This window comes from Gigantopelta aegis, chromosome 6 (genome assembly GCF_016097555.1).
Source record: "Gigantopelta aegis isolate Gae_Host chromosome 6, Gae_host_genome, whole genome shotgun sequence".
In the NCBI taxonomy this organism is placed as follows: domain Eukaryota; kingdom Metazoa; phylum Mollusca; class Gastropoda; order Neomphalida; family Peltospiridae; genus Gigantopelta; species Gigantopelta aegis.
In genome coordinates, this window is record NC_054704.1 from 56,634,891 (window position 1) to 56,661,481 (window position 26,591).

The 26,591-nt window shown below is 33.6% G+C and overlaps 1 protein-coding gene across 3 annotated transcripts in view; it reads right to left on the minus strand.

Moving 5' to 3' along the window:
* Nucleotides 1-52: 52 nt before the first annotated feature.
* Nucleotides 53-26,591, minus strand: part of LOC121374314 (very low-density lipoprotein receptor-like) — a 31,366-nt gene continuing 4,827 nt past the window's right edge. Inside the window, exons 5-20 of one of the 3 annotated variants that reach the window (XM_041501373.1) lie at nt 26,119-26,238; nt 25,498-25,752; nt 23,798-23,917; nt 23,235-23,372; nt 22,868-22,885; nt 19,302-19,556; nt 14,756-14,936; nt 14,398-14,619; nt 13,816-13,949; nt 12,943-13,082; nt 12,366-12,519; nt 12,086-12,229; nt 10,728-10,826; nt 7,603-7,829; nt 7,202-7,333; nt 53-5,786 (exon numbers count right to left, since the gene is read on the minus strand). In XM_041501373.1, the coding sequence (XP_041357307.1) occupies nt 5,757-5,786; nt 7,202-7,333; nt 7,603-7,829; nt 10,728-10,826; nt 12,086-12,229; nt 12,366-12,519; nt 12,943-13,082; nt 13,816-13,949; nt 14,398-14,619; nt 14,756-14,936; nt 19,302-19,556; nt 22,868-22,885; nt 23,235-23,372; nt 23,798-23,917; nt 25,498-25,752; nt 26,119-26,238 (2,369 nt within the window). In that variant the 3' untranslated portion in view covers nt 53-5,756. The remainder of the gene's footprint in view (nt 5,787-7,201; nt 7,334-7,602; nt 7,830-10,727; nt 10,827-12,085; nt 12,230-12,365; nt 12,520-12,942; nt 13,083-13,815; nt 13,950-14,397; nt 14,620-14,755; nt 14,937-19,301; nt 19,557-22,867; nt 22,886-23,234; nt 23,373-23,797; nt 23,918-25,497; nt 25,753-26,118; nt 26,239-26,591) is intronic. The other 2 variants (XM_041501375.1, XM_041501374.1) reach the window with 2 other exon arrangements.

Sequence of the window (26,591 nt, forward strand, 5' to 3'; positions counted from 1 at the left end):
TTACTGCTACATGTTTCGTGTTAGGTACGTGTTAATAACAAAAACAGTTTAATAATTCTCACATATATTTATTAGCAAACATTTACAACCATTTATAAATCTACAAACATGTGCCAGGTCTCTCTTAATTTCATTGCAAACAATTTATACAAGTTAGCTCAACACTTTCGTAAATTATGTACACAAATATGACAAAAATTAAACGTCAACATATAAAAACAAAAACACAAAACACAACAAAAACACACCTAACAAGCCACTGCATATAATCCATCACTGCAGCATGCAGGTAAAAGTTTTGTGTTCAATATTGAGGCCTTTCTAGAGATCGTTGGTGGAGGAAACTGGTATTCAATCCCTCCACCCGACACTCAAGTGTAAGATTGATATAAGCAGTTGTCAAGTACCGGTAACTGCTAAACCAACACCACTTTTCATTTAGTATGTGGGATTTTCCAGTTATTTAAAAATATGGGAATTATTCAAAATACAACATAAGCTTTATATTTCTAAATGTGTAATTAATTAACAAAACAAACACCAGAAAAGTAATAATTATCTTCAAGCATTGGTTGTATTTGTTTTGAATACAAAATTTGACATTACTGAACCAAATCTAGTAACTAAAAAACTCAATTATAACATATCAAATATTGACTGAAACACAGCTGCATGTTGCAGTATCAGAATTCCAATAGTGTACTATGTAAACAACAAACTCAACTATAGTCGTATAAATAAAATAATGTTTAAACAAAACAAAATCCTGGTGTATAAACTCAGCTGTCTGTGCACTAAAACTTCCCAAAAACAAAAAGAAAAAAGAAGAAAAGAAGAAAAATAGAAAACCAGAAAGAAATTAACAAATATTATATACATGTACATCAAATAGCACTACCTGCTAACAGGTCTGAGATTCAGCCGAATACTAAGTATACAAAGATGCACTTAACAACTATTCCAGCTGCACAATGATAGACAAACCATTTAAACAATTTTCTGTTAGCATGTAGAACCAATTAAATTTACATCAAAAACGGCATCATGTACATAATAAAACAGATATACATGTAACTGCTACTTGCCAAACAATGTTACATTGCTATACCATGTGTACATGTATTCAGAACCATATATGAAATATTGTTTTTGCAATTAATCTAAGAGGTGATTTGAGTAGTAATTATTAGTCGGTGCTTGTATGTTGTAGACTTTATAACCATACCACATAAACTGGCAAGAATTATATATAATAATAATTTAATCAATTTTTGTAGTCTGATATTGACAGCTTGCATAGCTTCAAACTCAGATTACTGTTCCATTTACATGCTTATTGTCAAAATTAAAATATATATCCAATTACAGAAATCATTTAACACAAATAGAAATACGATTGTTCCTGAATTCATTAATAATGAGGTAGGGTTAAAATGCCACTTAATGCATGCTTAGCTTTTCGTCAAATGAGCAGAAAGATCAAGAACTCTGGAAAAATATTTTCAACTGATTAATATCAAAAATTTAAATTTTAGCAATACATTACTCGTTTTGTCAATTACCAGTGTGGTCGTTATGGTTTTGTTGTAATCACATTTTTAGCTCTGTAACAGCTAAGACTAAATCACAAAGAAATGAGCCAGGTTCAGTGATTTGAGGTGGGGGTGGGTTCGAAGAAGGGTAGAGAGGAATATAACCGGTGTCTTATTAATGTAGTATATTTTTATTATTCAGCATTATGTTTTTATTATTCAGCATTATGTTTATGTTAATGCCTACTTAGATCCAAAAGCTGAATTATATAATCAAAACACATTACAAAAAATGTGAATTTAATTGCTTCATTCATACATCTGTAATGTACCAGAAGCATATTCAAATTGCTGGGAATCCAACTACACATGCACATTTATAACTTTATTCTATTTTATTGTATAAACTTAGCAATCAAATGGTTTCTTAATCTTTCTTTATTTCATCGTAACACATTTCCATGCAATTTAATGCCTTATACAATATCTGCACAGGACCTGTAACCAATTGTTTTTGGACAAGAGTTGTTACTCACTAAAAGAGAATTCCAAGAATACATTTAGGAGCGATGTGGCCTCAAACATTTTGTTTACAAGACAAACAAAATGAGGTTCTATTCATACTGAACACATGTGACACATTAACAAGGTTAACTCATTTCAGTATATTAACAAAGCTCAAACATAAGCGGCAGTGAATATTTTACCACAGTTGATTGAAACATTTGAATCGTAATCACTAAAAACACCTGCTTTCAGTACAATGACCAGGGCTCCGTTCCACAAAGCGATCTTAGGCCTAAGATCACCGTAAGTGCATACATTAGCTGTGCAGTTACGTGGAACGGGCCCTGGACTATAAAGCCATTTTGCATACAGTAACATGTGCAAGTTACTATGGACTAAAAATATCAACTCAAAAGGGAGATCTATTATAATGCTAGGTTGACAATGCACAACAGTTGTTCAACGAAAAAGTTTCAAGATGTCCGTTACATGTATTTACAAGAAAAAGTACTACAACAAACATGTTCACTCATTTTACAAAAATGTTAAATACCACATATACTTTTTTTCTGCAACACAGCATCCAGGCAACTTCAGTTTGTAGAGATGGAATGAAAACAGCAGCAAGCTCAAGTTTATATATTACTTGCACACATCACAAGCAGTCATGTCTTCCATATATAAATAATTTAACGCAGTAAGCATTTACACATGTAATTATGCAGGTGCCTCCTTTCAAACATGGACTTCACAAAATTCATTAGATGAGCAAATAACAATTGCATTAATTCATAAAGCACGGGTCACAAGTACTGAGGTTTATGTACAAAATACATCACTATACAACACGTACAAAAATATTTACAAAAGCTGCACTTAGTTACATGTACATATAATACAAAACATACATTGCATGGAATCTTGTATTTTACCCAACTGTTGGGAGTAAACATTTGGGATTTAGAATAATCACTGGATATAATCCATGTAAATTTTATCTACATATATGTGATATTTGGATCTTGATGGGTATGAAAAGATGTCAGATTCTAACCTGAATGTTGAACCCAACGCAATTCAATTTTTAAAGATTTACAAGTTAACCAATCAGCAGAGTTTTCTTCCGAGGATATCAATATCTGGTTTAACATACTGGTTTTTATGAGAAGACATTTTCTTTTAAACCACATATAATACATGTACAAATTTACCCCCCCCCCCCCCCAAAACTGTTTCATAAATTGTTAATAAAATTTATTCACCCACCCTACAAGAATTGATACTCAATTTTGGTAATAAAATGTTTTTCTCTCCCACAAAGTATGTGTATGAATACGACACTTTCTAAAGGACATTTAATAGTATAGATCACATCTGCCATTATATATGGTGGATTACTACTTTACAAAGGGGCATTTTAAAATGTATTGCTTAGTTAACAATTTCACTGCATGCTTTTTCATGAAACCTGTAGTTCATATACCCTATACAATTTCAAGTGACCGTGTATTCTTTTCTTATTTGAACAAACCCAATTAGAAAACCTTTTTGTTGGTCATATTGTTACCAACAATGATCTTTTGGGGGCACATTTTTTCCCCTTATTTTTTACAACTGTGCTCAATCCAGCCAATGCTAGAATAGCTCACTGTCAGAAATAACACTAAAAATCAACTGTTTACCAGTTTACATTCGTCTTGTTCAATAATATATTTTTTATTAATAAAAATGATGCCAAGACAACTAGTAGCAATGCAGTGTTGAAAAGGTTAACACAGACCTGCCCAAGTGAAACCAATAGATTTTATGGGATAAAATGGACACTAGTGTGAATTCTGAAAAGCAAAAGTGGGTGTACTTGTGTCAAACAAAAACTGGCTGAATTGACAAAACTGAAAAGGGTGCAATTTTTGAAATCAGGTCATAGACCAACAGTCGAAGCCATACAATTTGTTATTTAATTACAACAGACAATACATGTACTGCATTTATCACTGACAGTGCACATAAATTTCGCCCCAATTACATATAAATGGCAAAATTTAAGTGAATAAATAAATAAAATATCTATAAAAGTTAATTTGATAGATGTCACATGCAAAATAATCACTGTCCTCCATGAAATTTGTGTGTAGGAAATGGTTTAAGATGAGAAATCAGATCTGTCCCCGTGCTTATAAACCTTAAAGTCTAGACTAATAAAGTCCAGACTTTAACGTCATGGCAACGTCATTCAAATAGCATTACATTAAAGTCTGGACTTTTAGTTTTATAAGCAAGGGGCAAGGTCATAACATGAAAAGCAAGTACAATGGGCTGCTTAATACCATAGAACTAACTAAATATACAAATGTAACTGGTGCTGGATTAATCAATGTGTTTAGTGACATAACTTATATTTGCAGAACAGAAACCTTTGTGTTTACATTTTGGTAAAATAAAACACAAATATCAGCTTAAACTTTATGGTATAAAATGGGACCGATATGTAGATATATCTTAATTAGATCCACTATTTGTATTCATTTTGTTTTAATACCAACATAACAAACTAGTCTAAATAAATGATAAAATTATTAGTCTAATAAACCTGTTTTCATGAAAATGAATGAAAGATTTCTTTCTGCTGAACATAAGATGGTGAAGCAGACTGTTATTCTAGTTACATAACCGCTGGTGATGCTTTACCTCGGTACAGCTCAAACAAGCTGCTCTCTACCATGATTAAGGAGCACTAGGACACACACACCTGGCCAGCTCAAGCCGTGCTGGGATGCACAATCACTCTCACACTACTGACCACAGCCTAACACTACTTGAGAGCAGGCTGGCTGTGCATGTTCACTTACACTTGTGTGTTTTACACAATTACGCTCAAACTGTTTTCCCAAAATAGTGGCAATATCCTTATACTGCACTCTTGAGACCGAAAAGCTCTTCTAGGCAACCACAGTTCCTCTCCCTATAGAGTCCCACGGCAATTCTCCTCAAGTCTATTATCTGCTAGTCAATCCAATTATAATTCTATGTGCACTGTACAATAAAAGTATCACATTACTGCACCAGTTATGGTAAGCTGCCACCAGTTCTTGGTTTCAATTGTTTAGCACTGTACAAACTTCATAAACATTCTTCGAACAACAAACAAATCCCGATTTAGGTGAAGTGTATGAAAATGGTGTGCAAAATGGAAAATAAATGATGGATGAATGATATTCACATAATCAGCACATAAATATATAAACAAAAGGTACCAAGAAAATGATTCCTAAGCATACACACACTCATACAACAAAGCATCCAATCAAAAAAATAATTTAAGAAATGAAACCATTATCCTTGGAATATGTGCACCCATCCATGCAGCCACAAAGACAACAAATGAACACTTCTTTGAAAAGTCCTAGCAAAGGTATTTCATAAAAAGTGAAAATAAACCAAACAATCACACAACCACAGTGAAGATAAAGTAATTCAATACAGCATAACCAGTAGACACTTTAGTTGGCACAGATATCGGAATCAAAATGTGGAGTAGTCGAATTGATGTAAAATCCACTTGGCCAAGACATGTTGTCTGGATGAGAATCCAAGCAAGTCGGGCACCAAGCTGTTACAGGTAGTATACATTGTTGGAGATGTAGATCACTCTTGCTTGAAAACACTTAACACAACAAAACATGAAGATGTTCTCCAGGTAAGGCAAGTGTGCAAGTATCAGACTGTTTGAGTAAGTGGCTGTAAACTCTGGAAAAAAAAATCAAAATAAAAAATGATTAAAAATGGATTTAGAAAGTTACACTAACCCAATATCCAAGCAGCATACCCTAGTAAAAACTAGTTTCACAAACATATATTTTGTAACAAATATTTCTTAATATTTCATGCACTAAAGTCGACCAACTATATACATATTTTTTTTTTTATATTTCTCCGATGGTCTGTAGTAAATTATTATTATTAGGAGCTGCCTAATTTAAACTTTTAGGCTTATATTGCCAAACACAGATGTATTTCAGTCAGGCCATGCAAACACAAACTATAACCTGGTAGTAATTTAAGAGACAAAGAAAACTTTCATATTTACATGTAAAGGAATGTTTAGTTAACAGCATCTATTCACATTTTTAATTAGGGACTATCTGAATCTTGGTCTAAATAGTAAGAACTGAAAACTGTTGCTGTCACACTGTAGGCTATTGTTTTCAATAGCAGATCTCAGACATACACTTTCTTAGACATGACCTTAGATATACTAATTGCAGGACACTTGGTTGGTACAGACAAAAACCCAAGCAATCAATATTACACACCACAGACCAGTTCTTTTCAGCTAATTTCATAATGAATTGGACCATTTTATCAGGTACCAAAATCACAAAATATTGTGACATTAATTGTAGTTCATTTCATAAATACACGTCAGTAAACAAAACTTTATTGATTTTTTGCCTAATGTTAATCAACATTAATCAATTTAAAATATAAAAATTAGAAAAACCCACAATAGTAATCCTTACCGACTCAAATATGAACATTATTTCATGTATTTATAAAACATTTAAGTGAAAATATGTAAGTAAAAGTTGCAAATTTGTACACCCTCAACTTGGTTTTCAGACAAAAATTAATCCAGCAGTCGGGTTAAAAATAAGAACAGTGTTCAGTGGGTTACACAACATTTCCAGTGTAATTCTCCTCCACAGAACAACTTTATCCTAGCATATTCTGTTCTCAATACTGATTAAACCACACTTAATGGCACCCACTATAACTAAATATTTTAAAAACAAGTGTGTTGAGTAAAATGGTTGTTTTGAAATATGATCCAAATAAAGTTTATTTTGTTCATCAACATCACTAGAGCAAATTGACTTATTAATCATTGGCTATTGGATGTCAAACATTTGGTAATTTAGAGTCTTAAGAGAGAAACCAGCTACATTTTCCCCATTAGTAGCAAAGGATTTTTTAAATATGCACCATCCCACAGACAGGATAACACATAACACAGCCTTTGATATACCAGTTGTGGTACACTTTCTGGAATAAGAAATAGCCCAAAAGACTGTGCATCAGGTGAAGTTTTACCACTGGCCCTATGATCCACAGAAAACACTCGGTAAAGCAATATATGTGCTAATTCCAAGAACTGTACTTACTGGAGGTAATGATTCATTATTTTTCTCAATTATAAACTGTTCATCTGTTGTTGTTTTTCGATAGACTGGATTGTCAAAGTTCATACTCTTTCCAGTTTTTCCTCTGTATCTTCTATAAACGATGAAAACAATCTGAAAAAGAAATAGACCTCATTAAAATGAGCCAGACCCTTTACAATTCAACAAACAGGTGGCTAAAAATAACCCCCACATTTTGTTTTAAAGAAACCTGACATGGATACATTATGTAAAGCAAGATAAATATGGATACTTAAAATGGCATGCATGTAATTAAAATTGATTTTCTTTCACTGGTACTCATTTCTTCTTGTTATAGCATATTCTAATTCAACACAAATTTACATAGGTGACTTGTTTTCAATAAAAAAGGAAGTACTTACAACAACAATTATGATGACTAGTGTTAAAAGAATGCCAATGACAATTCCTGCAATACGCCCAATATCTTCCTCTTCCTTGGTTTCAAATTGTCCAGCTTCAACAGTAACGGACTGATTGCCATTATTGACAATAGTATATCCACCAGGACCAGATGATGTCACTTCTACTTCTGTATGTTTCGAGGTTTGAGTTGCAACAGGCACTTTGGTAGACAATTCCACAGATCCTGCAATATATCAGAAAACAAAACAGTAAAATTACTGGAAAGCTTTGATTACTACCTGAAAATACATTTTTATGTGTTTATCAACCTTCACATTTATCGACAGCATTTAGCAGGGCTCACACTGGTACAAATTTTGGTTTAGCCAATTTTCAGATTTATAAGAGTATTTCCTTGGAAATGGTTAAAATGCCACCGACTAAAGGGTGAAGCCATTTTGTATAAAAATTAGCAATTAGCTAATTTTGAAATGGACAGGGTGAGCCCTGATTTAGCGATGCCTAAGTAATAGCTTATGTAACATTTATTAACATCACCAAAAACATTTGTTGCTGCTCATTATTTTGAGTATATACTAATGTAGACGCTTAAAATACAAATGCAAAGACAATTTTCTGAACTGCAAGGGCCATACATCTATCCCTCAATTTGATATCCAGAACTGGGTGTAAAAGTTAAATGAATATAAGACATCTGCCCTTCCTAAAGAGAAACCAATAACCTTGTTAAACCAAGCCAAGCACATCAAAGTGGTTCCAATCAAGGAAGTAAGTAATAGGACTTCTACCAGTTTGCCAATTCCAATACAGAGTATTTGACGGTCAAGAATATTGTTGAATTTGAGTAACATCGTCTTTTTTAAACTTGAAGATCTGTGAACCCATGGATATTCTTGAATAAAAAAATGCACATGTCCAACATGCTTTTACTGCCGAACCATTTTACAAAGTATTTGTGTGGGTATGGTGGGGTTCAAAATGGTTCTTAAATTAAAATAGGCAGGATTTCATGTTATAAAATTGTAAAAATGTTCCAAAGGCTTAAGAGGATGTACATCATTGCTATATAAGTATGTGAGAACTAGTTATTGATGCTATTCCAGAAATTAAGATACCACAATGTAAATTGCAAAATCATAATAAGAATTTGTTTGCGCAATACCCATATATGGGCAGAGCAAAAATTGTGAAACAATGAGCAATACAAACATGAGACCATACCGAGCAACTCCTTAGAAATATACTCTTCAAACAAATGAAACTATCAGATTATTTTTACAGAATCAAAGACATCGTAAAGACAATCAAGTAAGTGAGCGAGTGGCGATGCAAAAACACTAGAAAACATGTTTGATTAGCATAAACGTAGCCACAATTAACCTATGTACTGAAACGCAAAAGTGCAATCCTCAAAGAAGCAGTGCATCATTTAGTTTTGTAACTTTGCATGCCGAAGGGCATACCAGGCCATATCAGCAGTGATTCAAACAGACTGCATAATGACACTGTAGGTAACGCAATAATGCCAAGATTGACGTCAGCTCAACACAACAATGCCATTGGGAGATTGTCAGTAGGGGCAACTTAACAAGCTGTGGCAAAGCACTTTGGTGTCTCCACACAGACCACATCTGCTTTATGGGCACGGTACAACACCACTCAGTGTTAATGACAGTCACAGGCTAAGGTCAGGTCATCCCAGAGTAACCACCACCACTCAAGATCAATACATGTGGGTGTGTCATCTTCAAAATCGACCACAACAGCAACAACCAGTGACATAAATCCCTGGACTACACAGAATTTCTGACCAGACCAATCGTAATCAGCAAAGGCAGGCAGGAATTTTCCCTAGAAGACCAGTGCGACGTAACGTTTTGACCTCACATCACATAGCGAAGAATCTGCAGTGGTGCCAGCAGAGGGTGAGATGTGCCAGGTAGAGGACTGTTTTGTTCTCAAATGAGTCTCATTTTCTCCTGTCACTTGTTGATGGATGCAGACGTGTCTATAGACGTTGAGGGAACGTTATGCTCCAAACTGTGTGCAACAAGTCGGCCGTATTGGTGGTAACAGTGTCATGGTGTGGGCAGGAATCCATCATGGTGGTAGGACGGCTCTTATGCATGTAGCAGGTGCACTGACAGGCATCAGATATCGAGATGAGATCCTGCAGCATCACGTCATTCTGCACATGAACATCGTTTCAGCATAACAATGCCAGACCACATGTTGCACATGTTAGTCAGGAGTTTCTGCAGTGCCACAACGTCCAGACATTACCGTGGCCTGGCCATTCGCTGGATTTAAACCCAATAGAACATCTATGAGATGCACTGGATCAGCGTGTACGCCGGAGGAATCCACCACTCCAGACATTTCCGCAACTTTTTACTGTACTGTAGCATGAGTGGCAGAACATTCCACAACATGTTATGCAACGTTTGATTGCTTCCATGCATCGCCGTTGTCAAGCTGTCATCAGGGCTCATGGTGGTCATAACCAATACTGACATTTTGCCCACTCCTATGTCACACATATGCCCGTGTACATGTTTCTGATACGGTTTCAGTTATCTATAGAGTAATCCCCTTCTCATGGCGTCTTGATCTTTGTTTGCTTGTATCATGTCTACCAGTTTTTTTAAATTAAACTTTGATGAAAATCAATGGGGTTTTTTTTTTGAAGAGTATATGATTACACAAAGTGAAAACATTGAGACTTCTCTCCAAGCACAGCAAACCAACTAAAGTGCATACTTAATGTAAAACCCAATAATGTGAAGTGTATCTAAAATTCACCATTAAATGTGAGCTAAAAAACACACCCAAAAAACAAAAAACAAATCTGCATTAAATTAAATATGTTGAAAAACTGGCAGAAGTACAGTGGGGGAAGTTGAGGGGGTAACATGCCCACATTACAAGTGAAATCATTCAGCCTCGTGCACACCATGCTATCAAGTGGTCACAGACTCACTCACCAATCTATGTTTCTACCATGCAGCTATTGTGTTCCACAACAGTTAAACAACAAACATTTAATATCAATAACTAAATAAAACAACACAATTCAGGTTAACAGAAAATGTTCCACATCTACAAGAACAACAATTCTCACCCTGAGTAGTACTTTGTAACTGATGACTGTTATTCGGAGATTTGGTCTTTCCATTCGTATTATTTCTTGGGCCAGTAGGATTGCCTTCTGTGGCATTTTCTGCAGAAGACAACCATTGCTAAGTCCTACATTGAAATAAGTGAACCCATTCCAAGCAGGTTCAAAGTCAAAGGCATAATGTGTGCCCTTTGGAACAAATTACTAATCAATTCAGTACAGATTTAGCATATATCATAAAATAGTGTATATACCGAATTGAATTTTTTTTTTTAATTTTTTGAATTGAAATGTCAAATGAAGCAACACAAGCTATTTTCTTAGTGATAAATAAAGACCTTTCTCAAAAGAAGCCGTCAGCTAGTTTGTACATGGTTAAATAGCTGTTGTATTTGTTATTGAAAGTAGTTGGAAGTAATGCTGTTTCCATCCATGCAGAAGAATAAAAATTTTAAAAACAAAACATCCATAGCAATATAATGTTGCAAAAACCAATTATTCTAATAAATAAAAAAATTCTTGCTGAAGTTAGCAATACCATGATGCAAGTTAGCAATACAATGAAGTAGATAATGTCAGGACTAGTTAATAATACAGTTTGGTTAGTAATATGAAATGAATAGCATCTCAATGTTCTCTTTTTTATATTTTTTACATACATACATCCTTAACTACCCCAATTCTAATCATGATCCAAACATTTCTTTGATCAACACTTAAGTTCTGAAATACTAAATGCTCTTCTTTGATCTCTTACAGTGATAAACTCAGTCAGTAAATGAATGTCTAACAAAAACTCAAGCAAAGGTTTACAGCATAAAATTGTATACTATGCCAAAATAATTACACTAAAATTCTAAGTATCTAAACCATCACAGTATTTTGACTTAACAATGAAACTAGATCTGTAAATAACATGTAATTCAAGATGACTCATCTCATGTCTTTGCATTCAAATGAAGTCGGTGAAACTCAACTGTATATTAAGAGGAATTTCATTAGAGCAATAAACCTCCAAAACTCAAACTATATATATATATATATATATAGTTTATCTATAAATATACAAGCCTGCACACTTGTATATATATATATATATATATATATATATATATATATATATATATATATATATATATATATATATATATATATATATATATATATATATATATATATATATATATATATATATGTGTGTGTATGTGTATGTGTATGTGTGTGTGTATATATATATATATATATATATATATATATATATATACACACACACACACATATATATATAAAACACATATGTATACAAGTGTGCAGGCACACTGGCTTATTTCTGCAGCGCATGGATGATAAAAAATACATACCAGCAAGAATACATTTTGTCAAGTCATATGGTAGATGAACAAAGCCATCTGGGCATTCACACGTGAAGTTCAACAAGCCTGTAGCATTGTTAGGGGCAGGCAAACAGAAGTGAGAACATCCACCATTGTTAGATCCACAAACATCTATAACAAAACAAACCAAAATACATTATTATTTAAAAAACGGCATATATCAAATAAAATGTGAAAATAGGAGTAATATACTGATATAAATAAGGAACATTTTGCACTTCACTGTGAAAGATTTCTTTTAACTTACTTGCACTGGTTGGCTGCCTGTACTTGTGAAAGACTTGGACATCCATAGGAGAATGCAAATCCAAGGCAATAGTTTGCACACTGTCTGTGTCGCTACCAAATTTGGTGAATTTACGGACAGACTCGGAAGGCCAATCTGTCCAATACAAATAGTCCTGCAAAACAAAAAATGGTTTGATTTGTTACTTTTTTTAAAAAGACAGTTATTCATTTCAATATAAATTGCTATTCCAAACATCACAAGATGATGACATTTAAGAACTCAACACGTATATTTATTAGTATATTGATGTCATGAAAAAAAAAAAATAGCATCAATAATACTGAACAGCTACTTACTTGGTTTGAACATATGCAATGAAAGACTAAATCAGGTATTAGTAGACAAACAATTGTGAACGAAGACGTTTTTTGTTATGGGAACAGTACAAAGCTTTGTCTAACCAATCAAGCTAAGGGAAGATAAATTTACTCCTTGATAACTCGCCTTAAATGACGAAGTCTGATATCTCAGAGTATTAATACACATAAAAAATGTTTCTGTATTTTATTTTATTTCAAAATCTAATACAACATACCTCAAAGACTGTGATGGCGAACGGATGATTCAGGTGTACATGGTTGCGCAAAATGACCTTCATATCTCCACCATTCAAGTTGATACTTGAGATTTTGTGCAGCTTGGCATCTATCCAGTATAATCGCTGATCAACGTAATCTTAAAACAAAGAAATGTGCTCCAAAGTTATAAGTGAACATGTCCACAAATATATAGTTACCCTTTATAACTCAGAGATTCACCAGTACTTCTAAGGGTGCCCTATACCACCCGCAACATTCTACCGACTGTCTGTGAGAAAGACAAATGATCAATTAGAACAAATATCCTGAAAGTATTGCTAAAGTAATACACCAGACCCAAAAATATTTCTTATCTCCCAAATTCAAGGGTCCTAACTGAAAAATGGATAAATCATGATTACATGATTAAGCCACATCATTTTTTTTTTAGCTCAATATTATGAGCTGGAAAACTATAAATGGGACAGACAGATGGAGATGAAACCTATAGTCCCTTCCAGTTGGACCAGGAGGGACTAAAAATTATTTTCTCAAGGTGTTATCGTTGAATATCTTTACACATTAATATATTATATATCAATTTCACATTCCAAAAAGTGTTAGGCTTTTCATTTCAAAACTTAAACTAGAACATCTAAAAATTATCTGTATTCAAATAAAAGTAACTTGTTGGTACCAAAGTTAGGTTTTTTTTTAATAGAAAGTGATACTAATTCATATATTGTTTACATACTAAAAAAACTTCATACAGTCAAAGGTTACATTCAACCTGCATAAAACAATACATTCAAATTTTGTTATTAACAAGTAGTCCACCCCTGTTGCTCTGAGCAGTTTTCGACTCAATTTAGTAGACTAAACAAACTCACCAATTGTAAGACCATTCGGCCAAACGATATCATGTGTATTATCATCAGCCTCAATAATTGAAACACGTCCTTGACCATTCATTCCACACCTTTCAATTTTGGCTTTGTTTCCCCAGTCGGTCCAGTACATGTAACTGTAAAATTATTAAAGCAAATAAATAAAGACTCCCTTTGAAAAATATATCAACAATAAATGCACTGCAATGGTAGTAGCAGCAATGATTTTTTTACTGTGTCTTCATAATCATGTCAACAGACACAGGTATTTTAAAATTAACAAAAAGCTGTTGCTAATCAAAAAATTTGAAAACAATTCGCTCAATAATTAACTCTTCTTTTAAACTTCACTTTTAAGTCTTAAAAATGATCACAATGTCATTTGTATGTATACAAGTCTCCAAAATTAAGCTACCTTGAATTTCTAAAAAATGATACATGATAAAGAGTAATGGCAAATGAAAGGCACAAACTAGAAATCAACAATGCATGTCACCAAACATTGTTTTTAAAAACATTCTTAGACAATTAACTAATCATATTCATTACAAATTTAAGCCACTAATAATAATTTGGTCCACTTACCCATTTTGTGGATCAACAACAATGGCACGAGGTTCATCAAGATCTGTGTCCACGAGAGTCTTTCTCATTGAGCCATCCATCGTAGATACCTGGATGCGATCTAGGCCGGTATCCGTCCAGTAGATGTGTTTGTAAATCCAATCTACAGCCAGGCCATCGGGAGTCTGAACAGTCTTATTATCAGCTACAACTTTTACATCCGATATATTGTCAAAATTGGCCCTAAAACAAAATGTGTATGTTCAGAGAGTGATGTTAACAACACTTTTACAAGGATAAAGAATACATACCAGCAAGAAAAAATACATAGAAGACAAAAGCATACACAGTGAAGTCATTATCAGCTTGTGTTACTTACTTAAGTACTTGTTCAACAGCAACATCTGTCCAGAACAGCATATTATCATCATAGTCAAAGTCCATGGCAATTGCACCAAACACTTTTTCTTCGCTGACCAAAAGTGTGTAGTGATAGGTTTCCAAATGAATCTTCCTCAAATCCTTGCGATCAGCCAGTAGTAGTTCAGCATCTCTGGGCCCTGGAAAAACCAGAAACATAAAATTACATTGATGACACTTTTGCAATAAAAGAAAAGAAAAATTCTGTTAAACAACTTCTTGTATCCTAAAATAAACAATCTGTACTTATATTACTGCCGTGTCAAATGTGCAGGGAAGGAAGGAAATGTTTTATTTAACAACACTCAACAGATTTTTATTTACGGTTATGTATCGTCAGACATATGGTTAAGGACCACACAGGGGCGGCATGATTGACAGTAACTGTTGTCATGAGCAGCTTCGTAGGGGCTGTGAATCTCTAGTGACTAACGTACATATTTTGTATTAGATGATATAATGGCAGCGAAAAACGGTCTACCAAAGTTTGCATTGGTACGATTGGTACGGTTTAAGACCAAAAGTAGAGAAACATTAACTTAGACAAAGTCTCTGGAGCCACCTTTCAAGGGTTTTAACAAAGCAAAATTACAATATTTATACAATAAAATGAACTTAATTGGAATGTATTTGCTACTTTTAACTATTAGAATTATAGTTATATTCACGCAGATGTCTAGCGACGTTTAATTCTCCACATATATCAGTATTTAAAATTTAATAAAAATATGCCTCCCCATCCTCCTAAATATACAACAAAATCCTTTATCACAGCTATATTTTCACCTATCGTTTCATTACAAAAAAACGGCCTCGGTGGCGTCGTGGCAGGCCATCGGTCTACAGGCTGGTAGGTACTGGGTTCGGATCCCAGTCGAGGCATGGGATTTTTAATCCAGATACTGACTCCAAACCCTTAGTGAGTGCTCCGCAAGGCTCATTGGGTAGGTGTAAACCACTTGCACCGACCAGTGATCCATAACTGGTTCAACAAAGGCCATGGTTTGTGCTATCCTGCCTGTGGGAAGCGCAAATAAAAGATCCCTTGCTGCCAATCGGAAGAGTAGCCCATGTAGTGGCGACAGCGGGTTTCCTCTCAAAATCTGTGTGGTCCTGAACCATATGTCTGACGCCATATAACCGTAAATAAAATGTGTTGAGTGCGCCGTTAAATAAAACATTTCTTTCTTTCTTTTATTAAAAAAAGGATTCCTATAACTACTACCGTATATCTTCGCCTATAAGTCACATTTTTTTTCACACAAAAATTATTTTATAACTTGGGGGGTCGACTTATAAGAGGGTAAAAAAAATTCACCAAAAAATACTACTGTTTTGGGGATTATTTTAAAAGTTTTATTGTTGAAGTATGCCATTTTTTTTATACTCAAATATGTTAATTTGACACATTTATTTTTTATAACCTTTTTTTTTTTGGCATTAGAACGGTTTTGGTTATGCGAAAAAGGCGTACAATCTCACTCACATGCCAAGACAACAGTCCACTTAGTTAAATTAAGTCATCACTAATAGTAAAAATGTAAACAATACTAACTACCTGTTGCCTGAGTTTATTTTGAAATCTGGTCACTGGCATTAATGGTTGTTCAAACAATGTTTTGGCGGTGATTAACTTCATGAATATTACTGAGCTTTCCCTTAAAATAGACTGATCTCTGCAGTTCACTATCTAGAGCAATAGGGACACACATCATTTGGTACAAAAACCAGTGTACTTTCCAGAGTTATCCTCCTTACATGTATTAATATGGCGGCAAAACGTGATACTTTCAGTTTTATCGTAGTGATCTGTTGTCAGTGTTTATAAATAAAGTTGTTGTCTGTGCACAAAACCATCTGTACAGTACTATACAGTAACAGTCAAAACAGCTTTCACTCTCTACTAAGGGAATATTTCGTTTTGATGCTATGTAATAATGATAGTTTGATTGGAATAGTCTGATTATATTGTGATGTACAAAACGTGAAAACCGAAGTTTGTAAAATAATTTTCTTTTGTTCAAATATTATTGTTCTCATGTGCTGAAAATAAGAAATATTTCAATATTTATAAGTAGTTTTTCATGAGTCGACTTTATAAAAGGGTCAATAAAAAAAAAAAGTTTTCAGGGCTTGAAATTAGGGACTCGACTTATAGCCGAGATCGACTTACAGGCGAAGATATACGGTAATCAATGCTACATGTCTTATTTACAAATTATTTATTTATTTACTAATTTTATTTACTTTTCACTAACAACTTCATCTGAAATATCTGGTATTTATGAAGTTAAAAAAAAACCTAATTTATTTATCTTATTTTTCTTTCTTTTATTTACTCTTCACATACAACTTTATTTGAAATATTTGTTATTTACTTATTTATTTTTACTTTGTTTTTCTTGTATTTACTTTTCACCATCATGTGTATGAAACACATACAACTTCAAGTCTGCCGAGCATAATACATTTTTTAGTCCTAATCTGTGATATTGACGATACCGAAACACTTTTTATCATATAATCTCAAACTTAATACAATGTATTTTTGTAAAGTATATATCAATTGACCATCAATCAATGTATTCAAATGGCATATGGATATGTGATGCGGTGTTGTTTTGAATGGGAACAACGTCGGATATCTTTACATCAAAATAAACTAGCACATGATGTTTTTCAAAGTAAAGTTGCTATTGACGTATTTTTGTTTGACGACTGTTGATGCATACGTCAATTCTGGTGTGTCAACCCAGCCCCCCAATATCATTCCTACAGGCCTGATTCTAATATTTTATAGTAGCTCATTAAAAAAAAAAATCAAAATACTGAACAAAATTTTAAATAATTGGCAAAAAAGAAATCCCGACAAAAATCCAGAATAAAGTTATCCATATGATGCTTTATAAATATTTAAATCACGTTAAATACGATAAATATCTGCACACATACATACACACGCGTGCACACACATTATTATTTCAGCCCATATCTGATATTTATTGTGTACGAATCAGAACCAATGGTTTCTCTGGTGTTGACAACAAAATATTTTTTATTTCGTGATAAGCAATAATACACAAACGTCTCCAATAAGTATTTGTTGGATGTTTAGAGAAGTTTTGGGTTCCTACTAATACAATAATTAATAATAGAACTAATACACATTCCTATTGTGTGGCCTCCCATTGTCAATGACCCCTAATTTGTAGACTGGGCTATTTTAACGAGATCTCGCGTCAGTTCACAAGTTGCCCCACTACGCGCACGTCAGTGCACAGTGAATGCGAAAAAGGCCTACTGCTAGCAAATATAAAAATGAAATTGCCACCAAATGAATAACTATGATCCACATAGTAACACTACCAAATACATGTACCTGGCATACACAACCTATGTAAATTTATAGAGAACATTTCCTACTGTGTGTCAAACATCTAGTACTTAGAATACTCCAACTGACAATTTTAACACATACACTCACATACCAAAGCAGCTTTTGAAGTAAGTCATATTTGACCGGTAAGGTCTTGTATTGGTTATGTCTTGGAAATGTCCCATGACTGATACTTTGCAATCAAGCAAATGAGCTTACCATAACAAATAATATCCAAACAAAATAACATGTTTCTAATTATATTTCTTGCATTTCTTATGGTGCTAAAAACTCGCGACAGTCGTAATTGTATTAACATCTTGCAGGGTGGGAATTAAACGAGTCCTACTAAACATCCAAAGGCATTAAAAGTTACTTACCTAAAGGTTTTTTTTTGTATCAAGTACGTTTCTTTAGTATGATCCATGTCTGGTATTTAGTATTATCCATTCCGATCGGCAATGAATTTTGCCTTCTAAGGTCGACGACAGTCACTTTTTGCACCCTTGTTTTGGCTTCGTACACAGTAAATAAAACATATCCAACGGTAATTTTTTGATATGATATATTTGACAAAAGGTACTTTTTATTTCTTTCATCTTTTGCAACTTAAAATTAATATTTTATGAAAAATAACATAATACAAACCTGTAAACAACGTTGTCCACTTGTTATAGAAATTTGACAGGGGTCACGGTTAGTAGACCAGTTTTTATTTTAATGTGGCGAAGCATTGTAATAATATAGCTAATTTTGAATTTGAATGATGTCAGTATTCCAATGACGTCACTTTGAATCGCCTTACAATAACCATACACTGGGTACATGACGTTTCCGTTCTAAGAATGCATGAAAAATTCCAGTGCAAACTTGCTATTGAAAATGTTTTTGTTTGAACATTACTAATGCATCTGAATGTGTTTGAAGAAAATCTTGATTAAAAAATTGTACCTTTTACGAAATATGGATTTCAAGTGAAATTATGGTAAGATATGCTATATTTATTGTGTACGAACCCAAAACAAGGGTGCGAAAAGTGACCGCTGTCAACTTTAGTTGAAATTTTATAACTAAAGTGTAGCATCTGAATCAGTTACAACTTGTAGAAAACCAAGTCTAAGAACCTTACCGTCAGCTTTGCAGTAGCGATGAGCCTTGAGTGTGTATCCATGCATGCATGAACACTTGTAACCACCCTTGGTGTTGTCACAGTGCTGAGAGCAAGATCCAAATATTTGGCACTCATCAATATCTTTGCAACCAGTAGTCGAACCATTCATCAGCTTGTAACCCTTATAACACTCACACACATGCGTGTGTTCACGGAACTTGTTAACACACTTTTGATTGCAGCCTCCATTATTTAACTTACATGGGTTGGTTTCTGTAAAGAAAAAAATGTGCACCATATATATCTACCTTTGCAAGCTGGGCTTCATTTTTATACCATTTTTGTTAATTTAAAACCCTCAGCAAACGAACAAAATACATACAGGTAAATTAGAAGAAAATCTCTAAAGACTAACGTCATAATAAAATTATTAACTACGAGCTATACGGTTTAAATCCTTTTTACGGTATACTTTGTATTCGCTGTAACAAGTAAAAAGTGTTATTCCGAATCCTACTTTTTCTTTCAAGTATCGGAAACAAGTCTTACAAAATACCTATGCTAAATTTTCTTAAACTATTCGAAAACAAGGATGACATCCTTATGTAAATTGTCATGTCATTCATAATTATCATTTTCTTTACACAGTGGCAGACAGGGAGAATCCTAATAGATTAAGTTACTATTTTAAGATAATTTTTCCTTTGAGCCAAAAATCAAGTTCAATGCAGAATTTTCACCGATTTTTATAAATTGAAAACGCCTTCATCAGAAATAAAAACATTATTTGCATGGTTTTAACTATTAAAAATAAAGTTAACTGAAGTGCAGAAGTCCAATCCTCCACATGTAACCCATTTCTTAAAAATTATCATTACATCTTATCGAAAAACAAAGTTATTGAATAAATCTAATCCAACTGGGTTTTTTAAAAACTATTGCAAAGATCCAAAACCTGATGTTATATCTGGATCAAATAATCTTTTACTCATAATAGATACACACACACTTCGGCATGAACCATTAGAGAATCGGCAGCAATCCAGTTTGGAATCAGCAATACAATGTTTCAAACTATTTTATTTGTCATATACATGTACCACAGTCATTATCTAATTCAAACATTACTATTCTCCAATGTAGAATAGATTCCAGTGCAATGAGTCATTTAAAAATACACACAAACATGCAAAATAACTAAAATAAAATTTAAAAGGTAAAACATTTATTGATAAAATAGTACAGTTATGTCAACCAACTTTCTGAAAGTGAATGTACATGTAAGCCTTTAATTACACAAGGGTGATCCAGTTAATAATATGATTTAAATATATATGTACATGTAAGTTGTGTACTTTTTATGCACCCTAAATGACTGCCGTTTGTAAAATCATATGGAAGACTGGGTTAGAAGCGGGGTGGAACTTTTTTGCAACACTGCATGGCAAAAGTGCTTGCAGTGGCATTGGAGGTACAGTTAATAGGCTTCTGACAAAAGCCAGCCTTCAGCGTCTATACAGCAATCCAATTCTTACAAGAGACAAGCATGTCATTCTGCACAGAAAACATTCTGGGCATTCGATTCTTCAATGTTACACCAGAGGTAACCAATTGTGAAACTGAGCTCAAAGGTTGGTTTGAAAAGGCTAAGACAATCAAAGGAACACCTCAGTTTTACAGATTTATTCCGATTTCAAAGTTAAAAGTCAAATACATTTCAAGTTGATCGAGTGTTCAAGCTGACCCACCAGAGTTGGTATCAGTTTCAAATGTGAAGAAGGAAATGTCAGACGAGTTGAAAGCTGTTACACCAGTGATCAAAAAGCAAAACTAAGTGTGTTGTGTCTATGACAATGATGCATGGATAGGGCTAGTGGAGGACATTTCTGATGAGCATGGTGACTATTCCATCACATTTATGCACCCACATGGACCAGCCAAGCTGTTTTATTGGCCCCGTGTGATAAGGACAAGTGTTAGATTAGTGAATAGGATGTCTTGTGTGTGATTGAAACACCCTCTGTGGCTAATTCAAGGCGACACCAATAAAATAGCAGGACTTTGGAGGAAGTAGGTAGTTGACGACTGATGCATCCAACATACATTAAACATTTTTAATATGTGCAAAACCTACATTACTGCCTCAGGTATGCATACTTTGATTGAATATTGACTTATAAAAAAAAATATTACACCTCTTAGATTTTTTACATGTTGTTACTAACATCTTAGGCTATAATTCTGACTAAAGGTCGTGTGATCCACAAGGTCAAACAAAAGGCCAAAAGGTCACGAATCCTTGACATGGTACTAAAAATAATGGAATTCCCTTTCCAACACCACCAACATTATGAAGATTGGCCTACTGGTTGGTGAAATATTGGGGTCTAGAGCTGGCCAGTATTGGTCCAATGAAACTAAAATTTTACATTTAGGTGTTTGATACCAAAACAAACATGTATACCAATTTTTATTAAAATCTGAATCGGTCAGGTTACACCAACTGAGTGAAATGACATGGAATGACCCGTTCTTTTTCATGGTCATTACATTTAATTACTAACCCCAACACCAACCCTTCCTTACTTCATGTCTGCCGTTTGGCATAAGGTGTATGCTAAAAAGTCGGCAAACCCTCATTTCTGCCCCCTGACAAGACGTGAACATTTTGAAAGTAAAACAGATAAATATAAAGGGAGTTACATAACAGGGAGTTACTAGTAAGTAAACAAGTAAATAAACATAGCAATATCGTTTTATTTTGACATTGGTGACATTTGCCAGATTGCTACAAAAGCAACACACTTTGCCCGCCCGTTCTGCAACTTTGTGATAATTTGGAACATCTCGGCTGATTACGAATATAAATAGACCGAAGTGATCCGAATGATCGGAATATTCCAACAGACAGTACGACTTCGACTTCGATGCATCCAATGAAAACAGTTAATAGGTCCCCTACATGTTATATTAAGGAAGACACCACTGTTTTCTTTTTATGAACGAAAACTTGGTTTCAGTTGCAATTTCTCAAAAATTATAAAAATTAACAGTATAAAATTTGTTAAGGGGAGTGTTTTTTCGTGAACGAGATATGTTTTACGAGTGCTATACAGGTGTGGGCACAATCGCGCCTGTCAAACAGCAGTCACTGCACCCTGTGTAAAAAGTTTTTACTTTCAAATTCACAGATACGATTGTCCGATGGATTAGTTTGTTTATGTAAACACCAAGCGATTTTGTTTTATTATAATGGTATTAACTACACCTACTTCAACAGTATGCTATTCTTTAATATCCATCTCTCCCCATACACATTCTAAATTGTAGTAAGCGAGAGGAGAGTAAACACAGAAAAAACAACAAAGCGACTTCCTTCAGTAACTGTTAACAAAATTATCCAATTGACTAAAAAGCTGGGAATACAAAATAAAAACTTTAACATGCTTATCGAGTAACAATGGGAAGGCAGTGTTTACAATCCATCAAGTGTCAATAATAATTATCAGGATGTGACCACAGACTATAGTATACTGTTCACAACATTCATCAACTACAAAAACATACAACATTCTTCAACGTACCATTTATATCTGGAGAAGCTTTAAAGAAAAGAAGATAAATGAATATTCTGGGTTGTTCAGGGTTCAGTTTTCAACAATGAACTTTAACATAATACTCCAGCAATTTTAAATGCTGATCATGCATTAATCAGTAATAATAGCAGCTTCAAGCAAGAATTTGAAATCCCAAAGAGGAATTGGCTCATGCCCAAACAAAATGAAATAATTTTGCCAAATGCAATTAAATAAATTATAATCATTCAAATTATATATAAATTGCAAAATACAGATCAAAATTACCATAATGTGAACCTTGGCCAATGGTTAAAACATCTTAATCAAGAATAAATTTAATATACATAAAATAAAATGGACATTATGAACCTACCAGGACACATGGTATCCAGTTCATCCATGAAGTTGGCACAGTTTTTGATGCCATTGCAAACTTGTTCATGAGGAATGCATTCGGAGCCATCATTGTTACAATCAAACTTATCCTCACTACACTGAGAAGCTTTTGATGCTGAAATAAAAACAATTAAAATTAAATTGTGGTCATACAGATCACAAAATCATTAAATAAAATTTAAAATGTTTACAGAAAATATCTGGTGTAGATACAATATCAGTTTCTTCAATAAATTATATTTATAATATCTGACACACTTAAAATATGCAAATGTGCCCCACATCTGTATCTAAATTATATTTATGATGCCTATGCAGGGTCAAAGGACCAAACATGATTTTGGTTAAAAATATCAGCCAACAGTTTGTTTTATTTATGTTAACTATCATTTTGTCAATATTTTGCAATGTAGGTAGCGACAGCTTTTGTCTCTAGTTTTTAACATAATGCATCTTAAATTGAAACAAAAGAAAAATTACATCAGCCATCAAATAAATATGGCTCAACTCGAATGGAAAAATTGTAGACAAGAAACGTACGGCAATTTAATTCATCGGATCCATCCAGACAGTCTTTGTCTCCATTACACTTCAGTCTGCTGTTAATGCAGTAGCCTTCTGTTACACACTTGAACTGATCTTCTCGACATGTGGTCTCCTCTTCAAAACACACAAAACAAAATAATCACGCATACTCTCAACAAGTAATTGAAACAGATACAATTAAAACCATGGCGAGTGAAAAATCGCACCCCTCAAAACGCTTAGGCGAGTGAAAGATCACACTCATCAAAATGCTAAGGCGAGTGAAAACCTAGCATTATTAATTTATGAAGTAATTGGTACAGGTAAATGTAGAGATATATGTTGTAAAATTGAACCAATAAACCAATAACGTTTTCTTGTAATTTTATGTTGTTTGGTTCATTAGTGTATTCTGATTTCTTTTTCATTTCAGAAATGGAGTTATTAAAACATTTCAGGAGTAGGGCTATAGAAATTATCAAATATAATTATGACATATACTGATGCAGACAATTTGATTTTTATATTACATTAAATAATACTCAGATACTTTGATGCACACAATTATAGATACCTTTCCAGTGTTAGATGGTTTAATGAACATGCAGATAAAAAAGTTTAGGAATCAACTTGTCTTGAATTCATGATTGGGATAGTTGGGATGGGAAAAAACCATTGGTTCTGAGGGGGTGGTTCAATTAGAACTACAACCCAAGCATCTCAGGTGTGCACTACCGACTGAATTAAATCCCTCATATTTAAAAAAAAAAATAACTTGTTAAATGTAGACCTACACTTAGTTCAATTGATAGTTTTGGTTGGGACATTGACATACATGTGACATTTTTAATTCAACAATTACGCAACCTCCTTCCCTCAACATTTTGCAACACATCATTTGACCTACCACTACCAGTTACAAACGGCTCTGACATCTATGTCAAGTCAGCGTTACGTTATTGATCTAGAATGGTCCCAATGTTATTGATAAAAAAAATATTAAAACTCCGACAAAAAAAATCTTTACAAAGGATTTCCTTTTTAACTAATAAACTACGGTGTCACATTTTTTGTATTTTGAATTATTTTTTAGTTAACAACTTTCTAGCAATGCAATCGGGGAATATTTATACCTAAGCAACCATGTTCTACAAACAACCCTTAATGGCATATGATAATTATAGATTTGTGTTTCATTATATTACTGTGACATTGACATACATGACCTTTGTAACATTGACCTGTTTGAACATCGCATGTTATTCCATTGTATTTTATGTTTTTCATAATATGTCTGGTTCACAATGACTTCACAATATTTTTGTTTATTTATTTACTACATTCTATTTATTGACAAAATTTGCCATAATATAGTAGGTGAGGTGAATAACCATTACATGTTGGAAGTCCGCTCGTGTGACCTATTTTGACAGATTTCTTCACAACTAGTGTTGCATTTCCTGTTAAATACATGTTATATTACTGCAGTAGTTTGCAGTTGAAAAGTACATATTCTAAATATGGGTTAGAACAGATAATCGATAAATATACACTGTATGTCAAAAGTGGACAGTGTAGGTTTTCCCCTTGGAAAAGTTCATGGAATAAAATTTCTCTTGAATCACAATGTCACATGTTTATTACTGTACAGTAAACTATGGATGAATTATAAAAAGTAATAATAAAAATGTTTTAAAATTAAAATGCTGACTTACCACAGCCTTCTTCATCAGACAAATCTTGGCAGTCATAATCTGTATCACACTTCCACGAGACATGTATGCACTCATTGTTGCTTTTACAGGCAAACTGTGAACTTGAACAGTGGTTGCTTTCTAAGACAGTGCAGTTCTGTTCATCTGAATGGTCATCTTCAACGCAGTCAAAATCCCCATCACATTTCCAGTCCAACTTGATGCAAGTGGAAGACTTTTCACACTTGAATTCATCAGCCTCACATTCACGCGGTGCTGCAAAATAAATAATACAAACTATATCTAGGACCGAAAAAAGTGACGGCTTCATTCCAAGATAAATTGAAGAAAGACTTCATTCATAATTGAAAAGCATTTTTCCATTTGTTTCTTGTATATAAATTAACATTGCCAACAGTTTAAAAATTGATTAGCAACTAGTATTTAATGTTACAGAATTGTGTAGTGATCTCTGAAACTTACATTTATGCTGTGAATTACAATGCGATACTGAACAAAATATTCCCTGTATACAATGTCCAAAATGCACAAGCTGATTTGAAAATAAAAACACATATATTCCAGTCTTATCAAGCCTCTGGAATACTTCCTATGATTAAGCTGTACATACAGTTCACCTACCACAACCGTCTTCATCTGAACCATCACTACATTCTTTATCTCCATCACAACGAAACTGACTCGAGATGCAGCGGCCATCAGTGCATGTAAATTCTGTATCCTTGCAGGTTAGAACAGCACCTGTTGAAAAAAATTAAAATTAATAGTATAAACTACATTACACTGAAAAGTTTAGGTGACAAAAGTTTAGGTGACATGGAAATTCACCCAAAAAATTGCAGGTAATTTTTCAAGAGACAACATGTAGGTATAATTAAATTTCATAGCTCACAGTGTTATATTTTACACCCATAATACTCTAAAATACCTTTGAGACTTTTTAAAAGATTTACACACTATCTAAAACCCTTTCCAGCAGTCAAATACTTATATTTGACTACTATTTTAAAAAGAACAACTGCAAGCCATATTTCACTTCATATTTCAAGCCCAGTACACTAATTCTGACAAACACTGAAATAAAGCAGACCAAT